Source organism: Coturnix japonica, chromosome 5 (genome assembly GCF_001577835.2).
Source record: "Coturnix japonica isolate 7356 chromosome 5, Coturnix japonica 2.1, whole genome shotgun sequence".
Lineage (NCBI taxonomy): Eukaryota > Metazoa > Chordata > Aves > Galliformes > Phasianidae > Coturnix > Coturnix japonica.
This window is the reverse complement of record NC_029520.1, coordinates 38,221,003-38,244,818: the sequence shown is the minus strand read 5'-3', so window position 1 is coordinate 38,244,818 and position 23,816 is coordinate 38,221,003. Positions and strand designations below refer to the sequence as shown.

At 39.3% G+C, this 23,816-nt stretch overlaps 2 protein-coding genes across 2 annotated transcripts in view; one reads left to right on the top strand and one right to left on the bottom strand.

Annotated features, from left to right (window-relative positions):
* The window catches only part of FLRT2 (fibronectin leucine rich transmembrane protein 2), a 62,910-nt gene extending 43,355 nt beyond the window's left edge, over positions 1 to 19,555 (bottom strand). Inside the window, exons 1-2 of the mRNA XM_015865238.2 lie at positions 18,229 to 19,555; positions 15,268 to 15,589 (exon numbers count right to left, since the gene is read on the bottom strand). The gene's annotated coding sequence lies outside the window, so the exon portion shown is untranslated. The remainder of the gene's footprint in view (positions 1 to 15,267; positions 15,590 to 18,228) is intronic.
* On the top strand, positions 16,949 to 19,258 carry LOC107315174. The gene has a single exon (XM_015865239.2). It carries the CDS (start codon positions 16,968 to 16,970, stop codon positions 17,697 to 17,699), a length of 732 nt encoding a protein of 243 aa, XP_015720725.1. The 5' UTR covers positions 16,949 to 16,967; the 3' UTR covers positions 17,700 to 19,258.
* Positions 19,556 to 23,816: the final 4,261 nt, after the last annotated feature.

Below are 23,816 nucleotides of genomic sequence, written 5' to 3'. Positions count from 1 at the left end.
GCAAGCTATGTCTGATCGTTTAAATATATGTGGAGACCCTGAGAATTACTTATGTTCAAAACCTACTGACTGGAATTTAAAGTATTCAGAATTTCATAGAACTTGGTCTCGGCTATGGAAACAGTTATTCTCTCTCTCTCTCTTTTTTTTTTTTTTTTTCTTTTTTTTTTTTTTTTTTCCCCACCCCAAACTATAAATGGAAGGAGACAATGTAATACACAGCATAAAATGGCAGCTTACATTTCATAGAAGTAAAACCCTCACCACAGCTGGAATCAGGGAGACAGGTAGAAGCAAATTCTACTGCTTTTGCATGGAGTGAGTACATAAGTACTGCTGTAGGATTCTTAAGCATTGGGGAAAAAAAGTCTGGCATGCTGCTAAACAAAAGTCATGCGAATTAAATTCTCTTTCGTAAAAATAGTTTATATGCATGTAATGCAATACAGACTATTATATTACTTACTGCATATTGCACTAATACTTAGTAGAAAACATTCCTGACTTGCACTGATAAAATGGGGAGCAAAACCATTTCACATTAACCATGCCTGCGTATAACTCCCTGTAACAAGCAATAGATAACTAATTTTGTAATAATTACTGTCAGTTTGTAATACTGACAGTAATAGCCACGTAATTACAGTATTCTTCAGAGTTCTGCTGTACTTTGAACAGACTCACAATGTCCTAGCACTACATACTTCAAATTTGGTTTGTAGATGGAAAAATCCAATATTCGAAGCTGCAGCTTAATTATGAATAACCTGATTATTATAACAGTTTTAATTCTTGCACTTGGACTGGAAGCAGATATTTGTATTATTCTCCTGGGCTCCCTCAATCACACGTATGAATTGTAAGTTTTTCTGCAGAATGGCATGTTGCAACCAAAATAAGTAAAATAATAAATAAATAATAAATAAATAAATCAAAACAACATGATAATTCTTACTTACTAGTTATTTTTCATATTTTTTATTAAGAAGTCAAATGTTCCTTCTTCATTTCCCTATTAATTGTTATTATTTCTGAAAATCTAACACATCATTTGCTTTGGACTAAATGTTCTCACTTTGATTCTGCTGTCAAAAATATGGACTTTCTGAACTCTACTATGAGTGTGGAAGGGCATATCAACAGTCCCATTGTATTCATCACTTTGATTTGGTGATTCACTGATATTTATACATTGATTCATAAGCCATCTGCAGCACCTAATTCACTTCAAACTTTTCATGTGGTTCTACAAATGCACTGCCGTTTCTGATTATTTAGAATCTTAAATATGTTTTGCTGTGAGACAATCAATTGGTCTTCTGTAAGAGCACTCATATTTCTACTCTTTCCATGGATGAAGATTTGGAACAAGAAATATGCCTCTTCGTTTCTGGACATGTTAAAAAAAAATATACACATTTCATAAGAATAAATCCTGGGGAAAATCTGTGCTGGAAGTGTGACCATTCATGCACAATTTTTTGCTTGTTCAAATCTTATAATTCCGTTTCCCTTATTGGACATATTGCTTCATGAGAAGAACCAAATAGTGCAAAAATGTCAGATGGATGCTCCTTCATTTCATTCCAGCAATATAAATGAGATATGCAGATTTTCAGGTCATTTGATTTTATTTCCAGTTTTGCATAAGGGAAAGAAATAAGGATCTTCGTATGATTACTAGCAACTGTACAGCATGCATGTTCTTTCTTATAACAAGGAGTATATTTCTGCTGAAAACTGTCTGAAAACCAAGCAGTATATTGCACTGATTACTTCAAGTTGTATAATTACCTGGGAGCACATTGCTCTCTCAGATAAGTGATGTTAAAATACATAAAATTGGAGGTCCATGATAGTACAGCCTTTTAATCTTGGTGGGAGGACTTTAATATATCTAGGCTTTTAAGTGTTGCATGTTGAGATCATAGAAAGAAGAAAAAGGTGAGACAGACATATATGCAAGATCTATTGGGAGTCACTTTTGCTGCACTACTATTTGCATGTGGAATATGCAGCATCATTAATGTCATTTTACTCATCACTTATCCAGATTTTTCATGTGTACAAAGTCAGTGGATAAATACAATCTGTGTACTCATAAATAACTGTGGGTACAAACCCCTATCCTAAATTTTGTGTTCAGAAGGGAATTTCAAAGCTTTTTAATTCTGACTGACCAGTTCTCATATTGCAAATATTAATAACTCTTTACATGAAATTAAATAATTCGATACTATCAAACACTGCAGAATTGTTTTGCAAGGATATCTTTCAGCAAAATTTATAGGTTGGTGTTAGGCTACTATGCTGATGAGCAGAATGTAAGAATAAACAGAACAGAGCAGAACATAGCCCGCTGTTACTTAGATTGGTTTATACCTAGATGCATCAAGATTGTTTCTACAAAGAAAAGTAAGATACAATTACTCTTACACACTAACTGCCTCAGAGGTACTACTGAAATCTGTACTAGGAAGAGCCCAGTAAATCATGTATTACAACTCATCACTAGTTATAAACTAGCGCAGATTTATACACTTTGCTTCCCATTTCTGTCTGGGGACAGCAGCATAAAATCTCACTAAACATTCTAAATATTAACCTGCAAAGCAGCAGACCTCAATTATGTCCAGTAATACTAAAGCAATTTCCTTATACAGTTCTTATCTTCCTTAGACAATACCATCATCAAAATATGCACAACTGTCAGCTGAATAGAACTGAAAAAGTGGCAAACTGATAGCATCTGTCATTTCTTCCCCCCCCCCCCCCCCATTTCTGCAATACAGAGTTCCTGTAGCAAGAGAAATTATTAAATTCACTAAAACTGAACAGTTAAAATTTAATGCAAGTGCCAAAATTCTAGAGTTACATCAATAAAAACCACTATGCTCGCAGTCCTTTGGCACAATGAGATGAAGGTTAGACTGGTAAATTTTTTAGACTTTTATTTCATGCCCATACTGGTCACATGCATACAAAAATCAAGCCTCATTAGATAAAGCAATGGTGGCAAGTCTGAAAAATGTCATAGAAAATATTTCAGTCGCAAAGGGTGTAGCAATTGCTATGAGACAGATAGAAGAAACATGAAGTATAAATAGATGCCTCAGTATATTATATAACCACATCCACATATGAATCTGAAACTTCAAACTATGCAGTAAATAACTACAGCAGTGCTGTAAACATGACCATAAGACCATCTTAAGCCCAAACATCTCATCAATCACCTTGTTAAAACAAAATATATATACATATATATATGTATACTTCATGTGAGAAATTTGAAGAGTATGGTTCTTTATTGATTCAGTGGCAACTGGGGCCCAAATGGTGCAGTATCAGATACCAAACCACAATCTTTCCCCTTCCTGTTAAGGAAAAAAGGTTGTTCTACAGTTCTGGCTCTAGCAAGTACCTTAATAGAGAACTTTTCTTTTTCATGTTGTGGATATTCAGCTACTGTGGACCATTTCAGCCCTAATTTACACAAGACCTATATAACTAACATTAAGCAGCTGAGTCTGCCTGTGCAACAATATTCCCTTGATCCAATCCCACTATTTACTCTTCCTTCTGTCTTTCATTTATGATATCACTTTTTACACCAGGAAAATAGTACAGTTAGTTTCTGGCTATGTGCTTCTTATAAGGACATGCACAGTGTGACTTTCACTCCGCTTGGCTTTGTGAGAACAGAGGAAGAAGAGGACTTGGAAGTGAAAGAATGGCTCATCCCCCTTATATAATAAATCTTTTCACTACTGACAGGGAATGGAAAAATGAGTCTCAGTTAATAGTGGTGCGTTACCCAAGTCCACAACCTTTCATTTCACATAGATCACCGTAAGCTGTGTCTAGATTTCAAATAGAAACAGAATGGTTTTGTATTCAGTAGAAGAAACCCTGTGTCATATTGTCCCCTCTTAAACTCTAAAAGAATTACATTTTCTTGTTATTTTTCCTGGTCTGTTAGGAAAGATGCATCAGAAGCCATAATATTGTTCTTGAGAACAAGAGAGAAATGATGACGAGTAAGAAATAATTCAGAGTGTTTTAATTTTCACTTGTGCTCCCTTTCCTTGAAACGTCTAATAATAGACTTGAAAATCTGACAAAAAAATATATGAGTTTCATCCAACTCCTTAAAACCAATTGATTAAAAAAGTTTGAGTGAGTTTTACTGCTTGTGAAAATGAAATAGTGAAGTGTTTCACTCACTGGTGAAGCATCACACACACTGCTCCTTGGGACAGTTGTGTCAGTGCAGTTCAGTCCCGCACCTGTCCTGGAGTATTCACACAGCTAATCTACATAGTTGTTATTCCACTGTGGGCAGCTATTCACGAGAAGCTTGACTGAGACCATCCAACTTGCATTTCATCACTCACAGAAAGCTTCATTTGAGTGAACAGCCAACATTAACCCACACAGTGCTGTCTCTCCACTGAGGTTTTTCTTTTCTTTTACGGTTGCTGTAACTGCATCCTGGTCAGGTTCTTTGCTAGACTTTCTGTAAAATTTCAAGGAACCAACTTAGCAGAGTTACATATTGACCCAAATATTATTCCTACCTAAACACTTTATGGAGAATGCTGAAATCATTGAAAGACTGTACACCTCTACCAAAGCAAGGACACATATAAATACCCTCACCAACAAAGGACCCATCTCCTTCACCTTAAATGCCTGGATTTAGTACTGCTGATGAGTGTGTGCATTTGCAGTGGCTGAAGGAAGAAAAATGCCAGACTTTCCATGTGTATATACATGCAGAGAGTCTCTGCGACTTCTGTCCTTTCAGTCCCCAGCATGCACCACTCTTTACCCCTCACCGTTTTTAAAAGTCATTGTTGAATTCTGTCCCACAATCAGCTGCAAGGTCATGATACAAGCTCAGACCACAATGTGGAGTTTGATCAATGCCTGACCTACCCAGTGATTTAATCAACAGGACAGCATGAATGCACTAATGATGCAAGAGCAGCATCACAACTCTGTGTGTTGCAGTACACAAAGACCATTTCCTTCAGCATGTTTTTTTTAAACAAGAATAATGAAGACCAACTTCAGTGTCATTTCTTCCCAGTTTTCCTCATATTAAGTCTTTTATTACATAATGGAACTCCAGGCTCTTTTAGATGAGAGGTCTAAAGGCAAGAGAAATCTAAACAACATAAAAGTTGACAGGACCCATATTACATATTTAAAAAAAAAACAAATAATCATTATTCCACTTTTATTCCGCAAATTTATCTCTGTAAAACGATCTTCATGCCTGAGAGGAAAATTTGAGATTAGTTACTCACTAGTTACTTTTTCCATCCTATCTTCACTCCATATCCCATATTTCTCCTTAAGGTTAACATGCAGAGTGCCTGAGGTCACAAAAAATGAGGACGTGGAACAATATTAAGAGGAAATACAAGCTCACCTTGTCTGATTCACCAAGGCAGACAGAATTTTATTGTAGAACTAAAACACAATGAGATAGCTTTAACTCTCCCTGATAATTCACATATGCTTTTTTCCACAACAGAAATAACTGACAGAACATCACAGATCTTTCTCTTCCAGCTATTCCTCGATTGTACATTGTCCTACTTCTCCTCTCCAGTAAATATTAGGTGTTTAAAACTGATCGCTGAGAAATTCCGTCTTCCTGATACACTGAAAGTTGATTTTTTTTTAATTTATTTTTTATCTCTGTGTCTCATTCAGCCTGGACAATTTTGATTACTCACTGTCATCCTGTTTTTCACCCCTTATTTTGAGTCACTTTCCCTTTCCTGCTTTTATCCCACCTCTCCAGAATACTGTATATTCAAATAAAAATAAAAGCTTCCGCCTGAACTACTGTTTATTTTAGATTTCATAGTACTCTTAGGATACTTTGTGTCTTCAATGTACCTGACGTAGCAGATACAACAGAATGAGCTCTAGCTTTAAAAAAGTTCTTCTCAACTGAACAACAAATTCAAAATTCTGATTCAGCCTTTGCTGTTACATGTATTTAAAAAACAAAGACAGACAAAAACAGGAGAGAAGTGTGCTACTACCAGAATACAAATATACGACAATGGAAGTACCCCAGAGGGTGAGAGGGATGTCACAGAAAGGCTACTGATTTTTATGTTATTTGTCTTTCTTCTAGTATGCAAAAGATAGACTTTTAGCATAACACTAAAGGAGGTAAATGAAAGCCTTTTCACCAAACATGGTTATCATTCAGTACAAGACACAGGGCTATAAAACACCTCCTCCCAAGTTCCCCAAACATATATTCAGAAGAACTAGTTAGTTTGTGAACAAATACTGATGTTATATTTGATGTTTATATGAAATATAAAGGAGTTTATTCTCCCTGTGCTTAAAGAAGATTATCCTTCCACAGCTAGAAGCCTAGACTGTAGGATGTCTTCTCTCAATCAGCACATGTACAACCAGACAACCATTTCAGCAGCTTGTAAAATATGATTGCATATGAGATATTGATGGCCTAAGGGAAGTTCTGAATATCAGAGGTTCATAATTAGAATACCTATGCATTTGATCCGAGAGAGTTTTCATCAATGTCACAGAGATGAGTGGTTATGAATTTCAGAGTCATCTCTGTCCATACAGACTGATTTATGCACTTTTGACTTTGGACAAACGAAGGGCAAAGAATTAAAGCCAAACCCTTCCTAGACAGCTCCTTATCCTTGGGCAGGGGGGGGAAGGCGGCCCGAAATTTATGATATCTCCTCCTAGTGTTTGGATCAAGCCCTTGAGCTGGGAACTCATAACCTATTTATGCTTATGCCATCCATCCGCTTTCAGTCATTTTTGTCCTCTTATCTGTAAATCCACAGTTGCAACATGTAGGATGTGTGGATCTGCTGATAAGAAATTTTTGCAGGAAAGAGAATCTGGGCAGAAAAACAGTGCTGTTGCCAGAGCTCCTGGCAGCAACTCTAACATCTCATTAATTCCAGATTTATAAAGATCTACTGTGCTGATCTGAGGATACAGCTGAATGTTTGAATTCTGTGATAATAGACTAACTAGTTGAAACCTGTATTTAGTACCAAATATTAAGTTAAATAGATACTGATAAGATTACACAATGTAGGACAGAACATCATGTTAACAATGAGAATTCCATAGCTCCTGAACTGGGATTTTTTAACTTTTTAATTTAATATTAAATCACAGAGTTTTAATGGAATTTTGCGTAACTAAAACTTAAAGCACTAGAGTGGAGACAGATTCAACACTATGTAGAAATTCAACTGCATCATTCTTTTTAAAACTATATCAAACAGAGTACCAGTTGTGGAAACAGTAATTCATTAATTATGAAGGTGAGGAGCTAGGCGACAAAAAAAATAAAACAATAAAAAAACCAAAACAACACAACAGGAAAGATCATACAGCTTCCATATCAATATTCTATAGTATCACAAACTGCACTGCCATCTACTTAAATAATAATAAAAAGGAAGATGCTAACTTAGCATTAGAAGGAAATTATTTTGCTAAATCATCCTTTACTATTCAAGTGCTTTCAGAAAGCTTTTTTTTTTTTCAAATTTTTATAACACTTCGTGTGAAGGCCTGTACATGCAAATTCATCACAATACCACATCCATAAAAAAAGAGATTATGATAGGTAGACAGAGCAAATAAAATAACCCTTCTGCCAGATGCTCTAACAGAGGCTCAGGTGTCTCTGAACAACGATAAGCAACTTGGCTCTGCCAGTGGCATCCAAAACACACACACAAAAAAAGAGAGATAGATGCCCAATGTGCTTCCTTCTTGCCTGAGTATTTTCAAAACTGTAATGGTAGGTGCTGCTCTCTGGGTAAAGGCTGTTGCACTGTACTGCAAAAGAATAAGGTTCCAAAACTAATTTTGTCAAAGAGTGAAAGTAATTTCTCAAATAAAAAAGACTTACATACACAGGCAAGATGCATTTTAAAATTTACTGCAGAAATGCTGCAAGAAGAAGCTCTTCACTGAGCAGCATGGCACAAAGCCAAAATGAGCTATTTCAAATATCACTGTTGGGCATATAGCAATTTGATACACAGGATTTAGCAATACAGCTGGGAATGACTCTGTGTGGATGTGTTCATGTTCTGTTAAATTTTAACAGTCTCTAACTGTATACTCATCTTCAGCATGAGGAAATTTGTTTGTAGACTGCTAAATTTGCATTATATATACAGAATTATATCAGTATGAATAATAATGATTTTAATTTTTTCTTTTTCTTATTTTCTGTCAGAAATTAATTTTCTATGGGCAGTTCAATGGATAAAGTCTCACATGAAATCTCTGAAAACATTTAAAGCAAGGATGTAAATTTTATGACTGTGAGTTATTGGCTAGCATTTTCCAACTCCAGGTTTTCTGGTTCCATGAATAACATAGAGACTTATAGTAGTGGATCATTACAATACAACACAATATACATTTAGAGATTTAGCATATGAAAATAGACTCAGTCTGTCCCTCTACCACCAAATCCACATTCATAACAATTCAAGCGTTAAGAGGACAAAGCTTCAATTTTTTTTTAGAAACATACAGGTATCTAAACTGTTATGAAACAAACAGTAAATTTTCAAGTAATACAGCTTAAGAAAGAATGCTTAGTCTAGGAGTGCTTGCAACTAACACCAAAGCAAAGTGGTTAACCATACAAATAAGGTAAACCTAGATCAGTCAGTACTGTGACCTGTGAAACAAGATAAACAAGATGGCTAAATGGAGTACATTTAGCTTGATGCAAATCTTTCAGTGACACAAGAAACATCACCTAGGAAAAACTTCCTAGATCACAAGTGAAATTGTAAGGTAACACAAGCATCTAGAGTTCATTTAGAGACACCTCACTTGATTTCAGCTAAAATTTTAGGCATGCAATAGGCTTGCTACCTCACTAGAATAATCATTCATTAAATGACATGCATACCCAATGCCTTGACTATGGATAGATTTTGCAGCAGTGCTACTATGTAGGTTATGTCTGTGACAAACACGCATATTGCTGGAGTCCTAATATGGATGTAATCCTAGTCATTTAAATCACTTCTATCTACATAGCTTGTTTCCACAAACATATGTGAAGCCACTACTAATGAAAGCATACAACCAGACAATCTCTGATGGGGTAGTATTATCTTCAATTACAGCTGAATGACATCACTTTGGGGGTATTCAAATTACTACTCATGAGTAAACCCTAATCATAAGAAGAGTGTCTATGAAGTTAACTTGCTATTGAAGAGAAGGATTGAGTCTGGAATAAAATAAATTAATTTAAAAAATAATCTTTACACTGTGAAGTTCTGTCTAAGCAGGTTTAGGTTTAAACAGGTTTAGGTTTGCTACAGACTCCTTCCATTCACCTTGGGAATAATATTGAGCAATACCTCAGTATTTTAACCAAACTAGAGAATTCCAGTACACTGGGGAAAATATATATGTTCTTTTTCTCTTGTTTAATTTTGTTTGCAAGTCACCAACAAAACTATTTTAGATGAAAATTAACTAAAAGTTTTTAAGGGTCTGAGGGTGATCTCCATGATTATAGACATAGTTACCTATGTATGTAGCACATACAGTAATTATAAGTTGTGTTTCCTCTTTAGAACTACTAACATTAAATCTTGTATTCTTTCAAGAAAAGTAGTTTTGGTCTAAAGTAACATTTATTTTTTCTTGTAGTCATTTACAATGACACTGTGAATGTCATAGACATTTTAAAACAGGTAAAATACTGCAGCTCTTTTTCTCTATAGGAAAAGCATGCAAGAAATCTCTAGAGAAAGAAATAGTTGCAACTCTGAACTTACAAGCCTAGGGCTGATGACCCTAAGACTGCAGTTTGACCAAGGTTTGGTACTCTGATGTGCACCACCAAAGACTTCCAGCAATGTTAATGCATGATGTGAGAGAACTGCATCCTTTCCCTCCCTGGGCTGCCCTCTCCCACATGATGTCTCTTGGTTTAACTCTTACAGAACAGCTCTGGGAGGTAAGAGTTAATCATGCAACTATACGGCGCAAGACCAGAACTACTGTTGAGAAAAGCTTTTCTCTTCAGCTTAATTTTCCCTATGTGTTTTGATGAGAGGATAACAAAGGCTGCCAGCAGGAATTGGGAGTGACACTGCTGCACACTGATTTCAGTTCTGAGAAGGTGCTGATGAAGCTTTTCATTCAAAGCTCTGACCTTTCCTGCTCTTAATGGGTCACAGAGTATTTCCGTACAGTTTACAGTACTTACTACAAGAAGAGCCTAGCATCTAGTCTACTGAGACTGTGCTGGAGTCACTACGCATGACATTAAATGGCTAACAAATCATGGAGATTAATCTAAATCTTTCGCTGTAATCCTTTAATTCTCCATCAAGATCCCTGACATTAACATAATTTTGTCAGAATAGAGACTGTAGAATAGGTTCAGACTAATTCAATCATAGATAACATGACTTAATGAAGGAACTAATTTGATGTCTATGTGATTTTTTTTTTATTGCATTTTTGAGATAATTGGAGTTCACATGACAGCCTGTCCATAATAAAGAACTTTCACTAAAGAGAACTCTTCCCCCTCTATTCAAATGGCTTAATTGTCATATGGTCACAAATGATGATGAAAGAAACTAAAAGCTATCTTCTGCAATCCATGGCTCAAGATATATACCCATCTGGGCCAGGATTTACAAAACTAGAATGCACACTGTTACAGTAATCTATAGATTATTGTCCAAATTACCTTTTAAAATTATTTTTCCTTTTCATATTACTTTGATTGAAGTCTTTAACCCATAACTGTCACAGAAAATTACAGTGTTAATTTATCTTATGAATATGTGGCAGCGATTAATAATTATGAAAATGGCCTTTTGATTTGAAAGCCAAGTGAGAATGTTAACCATGACCCTTAAGACTCTGCTTCAAAAGCAGCAGGTCCTACAAAATAACAACCACTCCATGTTGGAAGCAAGTACCCTCTCACTTGAGGCTGAAGTAAATTTCTCTCTTTTGAGTCTAGCAATGATCTTATCCTGCACATCCAAACCTATGAAGTTTTGTCTACAAGACTGAAGGATCAGTTTCAATGACAGCACACCTTTGAGTGATTAACAGTTCTACCAAGTTGCACATTCTTCTATGTTATACTAGAATAGATATGTGTTTTTAAAACATGACAACAACAAATGTACAAATTAATAAATAAAACAGTTGGAGCTTGAAGTAGAATGCACAGAAGATTGCTTCCAGGTAGAGCAGATAGATAGCACAATATTTCTTTTTAGAAGAAATGTTTTATGGTTGTATGTATCATTAAGTTTTCAGGAATGCTTTATGATGGACTTGTTTTAAAATGTTGCTAGTATTTAGTTTTGATTCAACTCAAAAAGCTACATCAGAAGAAGGAATTGAAGAGGGAAAAACAATATGAAAACAACAACGAAAAATGTTTAGCTGAGTAAATCACCAATTTAAAAGGAACGCGTAAAAAGTTCCCAACAGTTTTCACTGGTAGCTGAAAATGTTAAATTTTACTATTCCTGAGAGATGTGATTTGACGTGACTAGAGTATAATTTGTTGAGCAGATAATAGTTTTTGTTTGAAATGATTCCTTTCTGGGTATTACCTATGGATTAAAGATTGGGTCTACTTAGGTCTACTTTAAATACATGAATAAAACATCTTTGTCAAGAAAAATATTTTAATGACTTTTGTGTGTGTGTGTGTGTGTGTGTGTGTGGTTGCTTTTTTCTTTAAAAGAAGTCAGTTACTTGAAAGGAATAGGTTATGTATAGCTTTAGGGGGACTAAATCTCATATCTTTAGCGTATGGTAAATTAGCCTATTGCACAATAATATCTACATATCATGGTTTGGTTTTTTTTCCTTTTTTCATAAATAAATATATGGTTCACCAAAAGAAAATAAAATGTATTTCTTATACCTTTAGGGCAAGTTCCAGTTCTTTTCATTTCTTGAAGAAATAAATAAAAAGCATTGACAGAGAAATTTCTGAAATGACTGCCAAGAAGGAAGCACCTAAAACCATCATATTACCAAGTGCTGAGGTAATCAACCACAGTCTGGGAAATGTCAAACAATGGTATTCACCTACCCAAAGATACTGATGGTCAAGTCCTCAACTGCCATTTATAATCACTAACTAAAACATGGAGTATAGATGTGGATATAAACAAGAGACAAATTAGTATTGGGAAGCTGGGTTTAATAATCCACTAAAAGAGACCATCTGTTTATAAAGACCCCCTTTTCCTTGATCTCTGACATACAGACACAGCTGGATATTTTATTTTTTTCATTTTTTAAACACCCTGCTACTATAAAGTCTACTTATAATATATCTGGTCAGACTGTTTGTCTCAAGTTTCAGATATTATGTAAGCACTCAAGGGCAATAAAATTTCACATACAGTCATCCAACTTTAAAGTAAGTATTAAGCCATCAGACCAACATAAATGCACTTTCTTTGTTACTGATTTTTAATATGACTATATTCTTTTTATTTTTCAGATTTTCTTGCAAATGTTCATTATCTCTGGAATAGCTTTCCAAAATTCAGGTGTTTTTTTTTTATTGTTGTTGTTTTGTTGTTGTTGTTGTTTTTCCCCAAGTTCTTGACACACATTTGGAACTAGAGTTTAGTTTTCTTGTTTTCCTGTTTAAATTACTAGCAAAACACTGTTGGTGACAGATATAGTATTGACAACCTGACAAGCTAGATGCAGGAATAAAAGACCAAAGTAATACAAAGCCTGTGTTTCCAAGCCATAACAGGGGGAAAAGAAACAGGAGGCAGAAAACACCTCTGACTATACACTTTTCACAGATAGAGGTCACTAATGGACTGGATTTGAATCAGTCTGGTAACAGCCTGAAAGTAATCTTATGAAAAATGAACTCATTTTTGAGATTAAAGAGGTAGTAGAAATGATTAAGAAATAAAGTTCTCACCTTCCTGGAAACAATATTATCCTAAGTGTGCTTTCTTTGTAGTTCTTTAAATAGAAAGTACAGTACAGGAAAAGCCTGATAGTGATGTTTGTTTAAAATTCTTTTTGTTTTCTTGACTTGGTAAAACTATGTCTTTCCATCCTTTCTGCAATAAGGGTAGGGAAGTCAGCCTTAATGACATGCCATGTTTTGGGTACTGCTATTTTAAGCATTTAAAGGTAAGCATTATTTATTCTTAGAAAAAAAATCATAGCCTATGTAATGCAGATTCCAACTGGGAGGGTGTAGGGTTCCGGAAAGGAGATATGTCTACATCCTAAATCAAAATACCCAGCAGGCCAAGATATAAATGTGACTTGTAACAGTGGCTCAAATTAGATCCAGACTCTCAAAGCCAAATACAGATAACATCACCTTATACAAAGTATAGGGTGTACATGTGTGTAAGGAGTGAATCTCATAAGAATGCTGGATGCATTCCAGCACGACTTCTCCTTGCTACAGACTGGAACTTTGGAAAAAACACTGCTGACTGTTAGTTGCAGATGCTTGTATAGACAGTGTACTTACACAGTGCTTTGACTTTTACCTATAGTACTATAGTTCTTCACTATCATTTTTAACTGCTTAACTACCTTATCAGGATAAAGAACAACAGTTTTAATAGCAAATCTTCTATCAGTGGTAATGATGTTTGAAATCTCTTCCATCATTTTTGGAAACAAGACCAACATTAGCATCTCTTACACCATTTTGATTAAATCCCAATGACAGCATTGCATATTGCATATATTAACTCTTCAAAAGAAAGAAGGAAATAATGGTGAGTAGTATTACAGATATGATACCTTTAAAAAGTTTGGAGAAAAATATTTCCAGGACAGACCTTTTCTCCCTTCCAAAAACATGCATTTATAAAACCAACCCACAAACTGTCTCTGAAAACGCAGTTATTTAAGGGCGTTCTTGGAAAAAGGTGATATCAAAGAAAGAAAGTATGAATGCCTCACAGAAGTTGGTATTTGTTGTAACTCAGGTAATGATCAATCTCAAACTTCAAAATGGTTTGATATCCCTACAAGCACTGCACTAAGTAAACATATTTTTAACATACACCCTCTTTCTGTGCATGTGTGTGTGCATGTTTGAAAGAGGTCTGACTTGCTTTAGTATCTTTTCATGCAAGGAACCTCTCCCTTTCCCTTTAGCTGAGCTCTGCATTGGGGAAAATAATAATAATAATAATAATAATAATAATAATAATAATAATAATAATAATAAAAAAGCAGCACCTGAAGAATCTAATCAGTACTTTGCGCACACTGTACAGGAATTTACACGGATTTGTGCCTTGGATTTATTAGCTTATTGTAAGCCTTAAAACAGATTTCCTCCATTAAAATTAATTAAAAGCTCCTGTTGACTGATTCCCACTATCGAAAGGAGGTGGACAGTCTTACTTTCCTACTTTGCTACTGATTTCTTTATCTTTCACGCGATTATATCTCATGCTCTAGCGAGCTCTTTTCAGCTGTTTTATTCCTTTTCGCGACCTGCTTCTCGTCTCATTTCTCCCCTCCCCCTGCCCATCCCCTTTGCAATATTTATAATTATTTTGCCAGAGATCACCGTCTAACTTAGGAGCTCTATGAGGGGCTCCTTTGTACTCCCATTCCCTTCACCTCGCCCCCACTCACTAACCAACCCCAGCTCCGGGGGCTGCTGATGGAAACGTGACAAAACCTCTCGGAGGCCTCAGCTCCCTGCTCTCCCAGTTTTTTTACACCTCGGAACGCTGGCCAGCGTGGACTTCGACGACCGCCACCGACTGAGACTCATCTTTTGAAGTTCCTATTTTCTCCAAATCACCTCCCCGAACACGTCTATGGTCGCTCTCGTACGCGCGCTCCGCCAGTTTCCTACAGCAGGAGGGCTGCTCTGCGCGGCGCCTGGCGGGGGCTGGGGGCTGCTTTCGACATCGAAACGAGCCCGAGAACCTGGTTACTCGGGTCGGCTGAGAGCTCCTGACCCGAGCACTGCGGTACAACCGCCCGCCGACCCTCCTCACACTTGCCGCTGGCCATTCATAAATTGCGCGTGTGCCTGCTGCCGCACACTTGCAGGCACGGGGCTCTAATGAGGCGCACGCGATCCCGGCCCCTCAACTTTGCCTTCGCAAAGGGTACCGGGTTTTAAATCGCCTGGGCTGGAATTACCAGGAAGGAAAAGGGAGAGAAATGAAATCCCAACTGTACCTGACAGTGTCTGGGAATCCCTCGCCGGCACCGATCATAATCCCCCTCCGCGCCTCTGGCCCCCCGCACCAAAACTTTTCCTCTGCCGCCGCCGCTCCTCTCTTCTGGCCGCCGCCTGCCGCTCCTGGCCAGCCCCTGGGGCCCGCTGCCCGCCGCCGCTCTTCTCCGGAGCGGCCCCCGCGCCTCCCTCCTCCCTTAGGAGGCAGCGGCATCGTCCTCCCCCCTTCTCCACCACCTCCTCCTACGGCGCGCAGCCCTCGGCTCTGGCATCCCCAACGCACTTTCTCTCCTCGATTTGCTCCTCTTTCCCTCGCCGCTCCTCCTTCTCCGGCAAAGAAAAAAAAAAAAAAAAAAAAAAAAAAAAATGGAATGAGAAGGGGCCGCGAGGACGTTGCTTTCTCTTTTCTTTCTTTCTTTTTTTTTGTTTTTTTCCTCTCTCTGTCCTCTAGAAATGGTGAGAGGATCACATGAGGAGCTGGCACGGAGACCCAGGACCCTTGGACGTCGGAGGAGGCATCGAACACACAGATGTGAGTGTATGTGTGATTGCGTGCGGCTGGCTCCCTCCGAGCGCCGCGCCTGCCTTCAGCCGGCGTTGGAGGCTGATCTTAGCAGTAACGATGCCTCAGATCTGACTATTCCCTGCTAATGTGAGTCGTGCCTTTTTTTCCTCCCTGCCTGACACCCCAGGGAGATGTTTACAGTAATGAATTCAGTTGATAGCCATCTCTCTCTCCTCTCTCTCTCCCCTGGAGTCCCTCCCACATTTCTAGTTTAAAGAATGCTTGGAAGGCAGGGCTGCAACCTAAAGCTTTCCAAGAGGCAAAGTCAGACTAGGTTTTCTCTCTTCCTTTCTTTTTTTTTTTTTTTTTTTTTTTTTTTTTTTTTTTGGCTCCCTCTCTTAACCCATTACTTGCTGATGGCAGCTCAGCGAGCTCCCTCCCTCCGCAATCCTCCCCGCCCCCGGCTCGCAGCGAGGGGCAGCAGCGGGCGGGCGGCGCTCCAGGAGTGCGCAGCCCCCACAGCGCGCCCCGCCTCGTCGGGAGCCGAGGCGGAGCGGAAGGAGGGTGTGGGGATCGCTGTGCTCCGTGGCGGGCGGCCTCAATCGTGCTGCTCGGGGGTCCTTGAGGGGGTATCGGAATGGAAGGCGGGGAGCAAACTGGTCAGCGACCTGCGGACATAGCCGGGAGATGCCCTCGGTAGCTAAAATCAAGGCTGCGCTCTCCGCCAACATGGCGATATTTCATGTTCTGCCGGCGCCGAGCCCGCCTCTCGCCCCTTTCCTTTCTGTTAATCTCCCTCCCGCTTGCGAACTTTTAGGTGGGCAACAGCAGCACTGGATAAATATAACACAGAATGAAAGTCTAGCCCTCGGGGAAGAGACAGAGCTCCTTCAGTATCCCGTCTGGTTTTCATGCTCAGCCAGGAAAGCTTTAAAACCACCGGGGAAACCACCTTTTGCCCCAGAGGGTTACCAACGCCCCCGTACTAATCCCTTCTGCAGCACTTCGTGTGTGTATATCAAGTTATATGGGCTTGTTTTGGGGTAACCCAGTTCCCTAGTAGGTTCTTACCTTGTCCTGACAAGCCCAGGTAGAAGAGTGTTTAACATCGAGAAGCACCCGGGCAATGCGATGCAGCCGTCAAGGTAGGATGTGGGGTGTGAAGATTTGCCTCAAATTCCTCCATTAGCAAAGAAAATGAATAGCATGGATTTGGCTGCGAGTTACTTTAAGAGAGAGAGGCTGGGAGGGGATGGAGGAGACCTGATCAATGCCATGTGTCCAGGAAACCGAAAAGGCAACCGAAATGCCTCGGGGTGTGCTTCCCCCTCACCTCCAGCTGATTTTAGCTCAGCCTTTTCGCTCCTTTCAGGAGCTGATTCACTCTCCATTGTCTCCGCACCTCCCTCTCCCTTCTGTAGGGGAGGGCTGACTCACTCCCAGCTTCAGAGGCGTTCCGAGCAGGCGGGTCGCAGGTCAGCCTGGCCCGGTGCTCAGCGCGTAACTTCGCCCCCGGGTCTCTGTCCTGCGGGGGAGTGGGAGGGCGTCGAGTGTTACAGCCCCCAGCCGAGCGTGCTGCTTCTCGGAGAGGGACTTGTGCCCTCACCTACGTGGACACGGGGAGGAAGTGCGAAAGTGGGAGCGCAGGTAGCTTGGCGTTCCGTAGGGGGCTCGGTGAGGGAAAAAAAATCTGAGGGGGAGACATCACCTCATCTCCTAGCTTCCCTGAGAGGAATTGCTGTCTCGGGGCTCCACGCCCCCGTTATGGAGCCTCCACGCTCCGAGTCCCTACGCAGGGCTCGGCCACCTGCACAGAGCGGGGCTGGCGCGGCTCAGAGCCGCGGGGCTAGTCGCTGTCCCCGGCAAAGAGACGGAATCTCTCTGAAGTCGAGTCTCTGCCTGCAGCTCCCAGCTGGTCCCGAGGGATGAAAGGAGCAGAAGCCCCGCTGGGTCCAAAGGCGAACGAGCAACCTTTTTAAAAAAGGTTGTCTTGGGTCCTCTTTGACTTTTCAAGACCTGTCTTCTTTTGCTGGATTTTTTTTTTTTTTAAGCTCTACATACTTTTATAGCACTTATATGTGTGTGATTTATGACTCTTTCCTGAAGCTGATGGAAAACCGGTGCATTTTCCCCTGAACGTTTCCTCATCCTCTCTTCACCCGTCCCTAGTATTACCTACCTGTCGCTATCCTAGGCAGAGATCTGGAAGAGCGCGCCTCTGTTGATCAGGACCATTTCTGCTCCCTGATGCCCTCCCCCTCCCCCCCCCCCCCCATCCGACACCGAGCAAAGTGGAAATAGGAAAACTCCAGCAACGCTGCTGGCTGCTGTCCTGCCCTGGGGCTCACAGGGGTTGGGTGGGGTTCCACCTTCAGCCCACGCTTCGCATCAAAGATACTCAGGACGCACTTTGGTCATATCAAGGTCGTGTCAGTCCAGAAGAGACTTTAGTCATTACCTGCTCGTGCGGAGGTCTCCGGTAATCACCCAAAGCCCACCGGGTCCGGCCGGTTGCAAGGGGGGAAAGTAGCAGAACAGCTGGGCTCCGGCATGGTAGTTTTTTAAGGATCACCACCAAGGTCTCTGCTTTCCATAGCTGCCGATTATCACCATCGCCCAAGGGTTCTTTCAAGGAAAGGAGGAAGGAAATATACTTCCCAAGCCTCTGTCCAGCCGGTCGTTTGACCCTGAAACCGCCGATGACCGAGGAACCCCCTCCGCAACGTTAAACGCCCGTAATTTCCCTCTGCTTCTCCCCCGGCGGCTCCGGCGCACCGCCACCGCGCGATCTTATCGCCGCGTGATCATTATTCACCGGTGACAAGCGGAGATGCGGAGCTCCTAAGTGAGGGTGACGGATTTCAAACGCGGTGCTGCGGCGTGCACAGCCTCAAGACATATTCTTCCTCAAACTTTGCCTAGCAAGCAAGTCAGCGTCTTAACCCTTTGCATCCCTGCTTGTCGCACGGGCACCACTTATTTGCTGGGGGGCACTTCATTACATGTCATTTTCTGTTCTTGAATTGAAACAAATCTGAACCACCAAGTCTGGAGAGCAGTTGGAGAGCTAAATACTTCTGTGGTTAGAGACTGGAAAAATCCTCCCGGCAAAGCAGTCCCTGTGGGACTCACCTTTGTCACCAGGTTTGGTATGCAAAACGCCACATGCATCATACGGAATTAATACAGAACTGCATTTTGTTCAGCTTGATGTGGTTAAAACTCCGTATCTGAAAGCACTATTTCACTCAGACCTTCAGCTCTATCTCCTTTACAGGTTATCAATAACAGCAGAGCAAGCGAGAAAGGAGCTTATTTCTGTGGGGGATTATTTAAAGAAAACAACAGCAACAACAACAACAAAAACCTTTTTGATGCATGCACTTTGTAGTCAGAAGAAATATTTACCACTAGCAAACTTCAGCATGCCAGAACAGGTTTCCTCCGAAGCAGAGGAGAGCCCTAAAAAGAGGGAAAACAACAAGAAGGGAAAAAAATAAAAATGAAATAAAATAAAAAATGCATGTGCAGTTCAAAGCTGTAATGAGGTGCATGAAAGCTTTCCAAAGTCAGTGCCATCAGCTCAGAGGAGCCTGATGTCAAGACGATATTGTAGTACTGTAACATGGAGACATAGGGAGGATACAAGGTAATGTGCAAGGTCCTTTAGGTTTGTAATATTAATTTATATATGTTTTCTCTAAGTTGCAATGTTTGCTACCTTTCCTTGCCTCCCCCTCCCTAAATAAATAAATAAATAAATACCGCACCAGTATACATTTATACTCATTTACACATCGTATTTATAGTAAAGGGTGGTATGAGGGCTGATCCCACTCAGACCCCATTGAGGTTCCCAGGCCGGCGGGCGGTGCCGCCCAAATGCTCGGTGAGCTCTGCGGGCTGCACGTCCCGAGGCGCGGCCCAGGTGGCAGCAGAGCACAACTCTCGGCATGGAGCCGCAGCTGGGAAAATTTCCCCCATTTTCTCCCTTGGGCACGCTCTGTTTAAACTGTTTCCCCCGCCCCCTTCCCTCAATTATTAATCTTAGTTATAGTCTGGTTGCTTGGGCTTCATTTTTTTTATTTTTTTTATTTTTTTTTCCCTGCTGTAACTGTGTGAAACATTTATTTATTTATTACCGAACTGCTTTGCAGGGTTGAAAGGCTGTAAACTGAAAGGAAAATGTAGTATTTTCTTTAAATTATCTTTGATTATACAAAATAGCTAGCCTGGAGTGATGGCCTACTGATCCATGATGCAACCTCTCTTGTTTTAAAGCGGATGTGAAATAATTATGAAAATGTGTCTTCTTTATAAATGTCCTTTATTTTTTATAATTGTTATTTTTTTCCTTCCAGATATAATGCTAGAATCAGTGTTGCAGCTTGCAAGACAAAAAGTAAAAGTAGCTGGTAACAATTCGGTGACTGGGAGGCTGGTCTAAAATACACTGAATATTCTTTCTGTTTTTATCAATAATGGCATTTTTTTTTTTTATTGGGCTTTAAATTCATGCAGCTGACAGAAGAAAAAAAAATACAATGTGAATTCATCATCAATTTTTTGTAAAATCAATTATTTTAAAAAGTCTTTGAGGAAGTGGAGAGCAGAAGAAACAGAAGCTGGGGGAGGGCAAGGAGGAGAGGAGTTGCCTTTAGAATGGCAGACTAATGCGTTATTAAGATCTATTCTGTCTTGAATTCTACATGAGTTGAAGGGCTGAATATGTTCTTTTCCCTCTTAATGAAACAAATGAAGAATTTGACTAGAATTACATTGAACTATAGAACCCCTCTCCTCCAACAGCTTTTCTCTGAGTTTTCAAGTCTATAGTGAGATTAAGATGAAAATATCAAATGGATTCTGAAGCACACTTTTGAAATATAACTCAAGTGGTAGTTTTCTGCCATTTTGAAATGTAGTGAGTAGAGCCTGATTCAAAATAAAATTAATAATAAAACAAAAATATACCATTTAACTTTTCCCTATCTCATCTCTTCCTTTCCACCTCCTTTCACTTTAGCCCACTGTTACTTTCTGGTTTTTCCATAGTAAGGTATAACCTTGTAACACTGTCTATAATTTCTTGAGATGTAACACTTCATAGATTTAACCTACAAAAGGCATTCCTTTCTTCTTTCCAAGGGATTTCTGCATTTAGCTTTTGACAGTATCTTGACAAACTATTTCTAATGGCTGCCTATGGCCATCCTTTGCTCCCTTGTTCCAGGACACAGGGATCTGAGCGTTTAGTAGATTCTTAAAATTACTGGTTTTAAATACTTAGTCTTTAATACTGAGCAAGAAGATTGAAAGTGTTCTGTTTGCAATTTCTTTATCAAGTTGATGGACATAAGAACATAAACTGGTCAAAATCTAATGAAAATAATTCTTTTTGCTTTGTCGGTTGTGGTAGGGATTTAATATTATTATTGGCTTTTTTTTTTTTTTTTTTTTTTTTTTCTTATTCCCTGCCAAACACTTTAGAGAGTCAAATCAAATTGTGTTCAAAATGTTCCACTCAGATGCCGTCTGATGGCAGCCATGTTTGAAGACAATAGATGAGTAGGCAGGACTGAAATACAAAAGTATTATATTATTTTTGAAAAAATAAAAAAAAGAATCTTTTTTGTTGCACTTTTGTAATCAAAGAAAACCATGACAAATCACATTGCATATTGTACTGCCTCATTTTAAGTAAAAATTCTGCAGGAAAGAAAAAATTCTACTAATAAATCACTGATAGAACATCTTAATTTTCATGCTATAAACACTTGCACAGATATGGATTAATTCAGACAGCCATTAATTGTATCTGATCAAACTGGAGTAATTTGGATGGCTAAATCACAGTGGATGTAAGAAGCATGTTCTTATGCATTATTATTATTCTTTTTTCTCTGCTTATTTGTTTGTTCTTAATGCATGCAAAATACAAGGGAAAAAATGGAAGGACAAGAAAAGGGACTGGCTGAAATTAATACACAGTCAAAAGAGTTTATTTATGATGGGCCTAGCTACTTACTAAGCTGATGAGAGTAGAAAGCATATATTAAAATCTTGTGAATAGCATTGAAGTGGTCCAGGTAAGCTATTTCTTTAACAATTTCTAAGCAAAATCATGAAGGTCTTTTTGTTATCATTGCCAGTTTTTAAAATGATTTTTATTTATTTTTTTTTTCCTCTGGTTTTGTTTCTGAGCATTTACCTTTTAGGAAAAAATAGTAGATGCTTTGGTCAGCAGTACTCTAGTTGAATTACATAGAACTAAAAATCCACCTCAGTGGCATTACATTAATTATATTTGTTGTTATGCATTCACCCACCTTCTTTCATTTTAAGTGAAGGAGGCTAGAAGGCAGACTATCAATCTGCTCTAGAAAAAGCATCACTTTCTGATTGCAAGGCCATCTGCCCTGTCTCACAAAGGATATCAAGATCTCACACTTTCTGAAATTCTGTAAGTTTTTGTATTATCAATGGGATGGTTGCAGTTAGTGCAGTGTCCCTCTGAATGATCTGGGAGTTTTCTTTCAGCTCGATAAATATGAAAGAACAGTTAATAAAATTATGAGTATTTATAGAATTTAGGTGGGAAAAAATAACTTAAAAACAATTTTATACAACAACAATAATAATAATATAGATCCCTAAGCCTCATACCATGGCTTTTATAGCTATATTTATTGTTTTCCATGAACCAAATCACAAAAGACTAGCAAACCATTTCTACAACATTAAAAAAATCCTTGAGCTCTACCTGCTAAATCTTGTTAACCATCTTTCAATTCCAGTACAAGTTAATTAAATGCAATAGGATACAAAGAAGAATGTGGATTTTCTGTTGCAATTTATTGACTTTTACTTTTTCTGGACTAATCCCTTGATTACTATAAGTAGGTAATGCACCTTTGTGAAGCTGTTTCTAATCCTTTCTGTTTATTTTAGAACATACCACTATAAAAGTGACACGTAAGAAAGAAAATTGTTTTCTATTAAGTAAAGAAGAAAGTATAAAGACACTACCCTGACCATTAAGCTTGACATGAATGAACAATGTGCATTTGTGTCTTGGAAGACCAATAATGTCCTGGACTGCATTAACAGAGAGGTGGCCACAGGGAGAGAGAAGGGATTGTCCCCTTCTGTTCTGCCTTTGTGCGGCCCCATCTGGAATTCTCTGTCCAGGCCTCGGTCCCCCAACACAAGAAGGCTGTGGAGCTGTTGGAGCAGGTCCTGAGAAGGGCTATGAAGATTCTCAGTGGGCCGAAGTGCCTCACCTGTGAAGACAGGCTGAGGGAGCTGGGTTTGTTCAGCTTGGAGAAGTAAAGGCTCAGTGGAAAACTCATTGCAGCCTACAGTACTTAAAGGAAGTTAATAATTGGGAGGGAGACAGAATTTTCTATGGTTTGATAGTGTTAGGAGGAGGAATGGTTTTAAACTAAAAGAGATGAAATTTAAATTAGATGTTAGGAGGAAATTTTTTACATATATGGTGATGAAGCACTAGAACAGGTTGCCCAGAGAAACTGAGGAATGTCCCATCCCTGGAGGTGTTCAAGGATGGGTAGGGCCCCAGGCAGTCTGATCTAGTGGATGGCAACCCTGCCCATGACAGGCAGGTTGGAAATGAATAATCTTTACAATCCTCTCCAACCCAAGCCATTCTATAATTTTATGGTTCTATGACTTTTCTACGATTCTATGATCAAGGGTCAAGAATTAGAGGCTACATAATTATACCTTCAAACTCAGAAATGACTGAGTAAGAACCTCTACATGCTGCTCAGCCAGAAAATCCACTTGAGAGCAGAAGAGTGTGGTACAAAATGTTCACCTGAAAGGAAAGTGGAACCAAAAAACAGCCAATCCTAAGTACAGGCAGAATGTTTGGGCAGATTGCATCTGTTTTGAATCCTGATAAATTAGCAGTAAGCTTTCAGGTTTTTGGGGCAGTGAAAATAGCTTGTGAAACCATTTGTTTTGCTCTTCTTCAGTGCAAAGCACCCACATTACAGGTTTGTGGACTGAGGGGGATAGAAG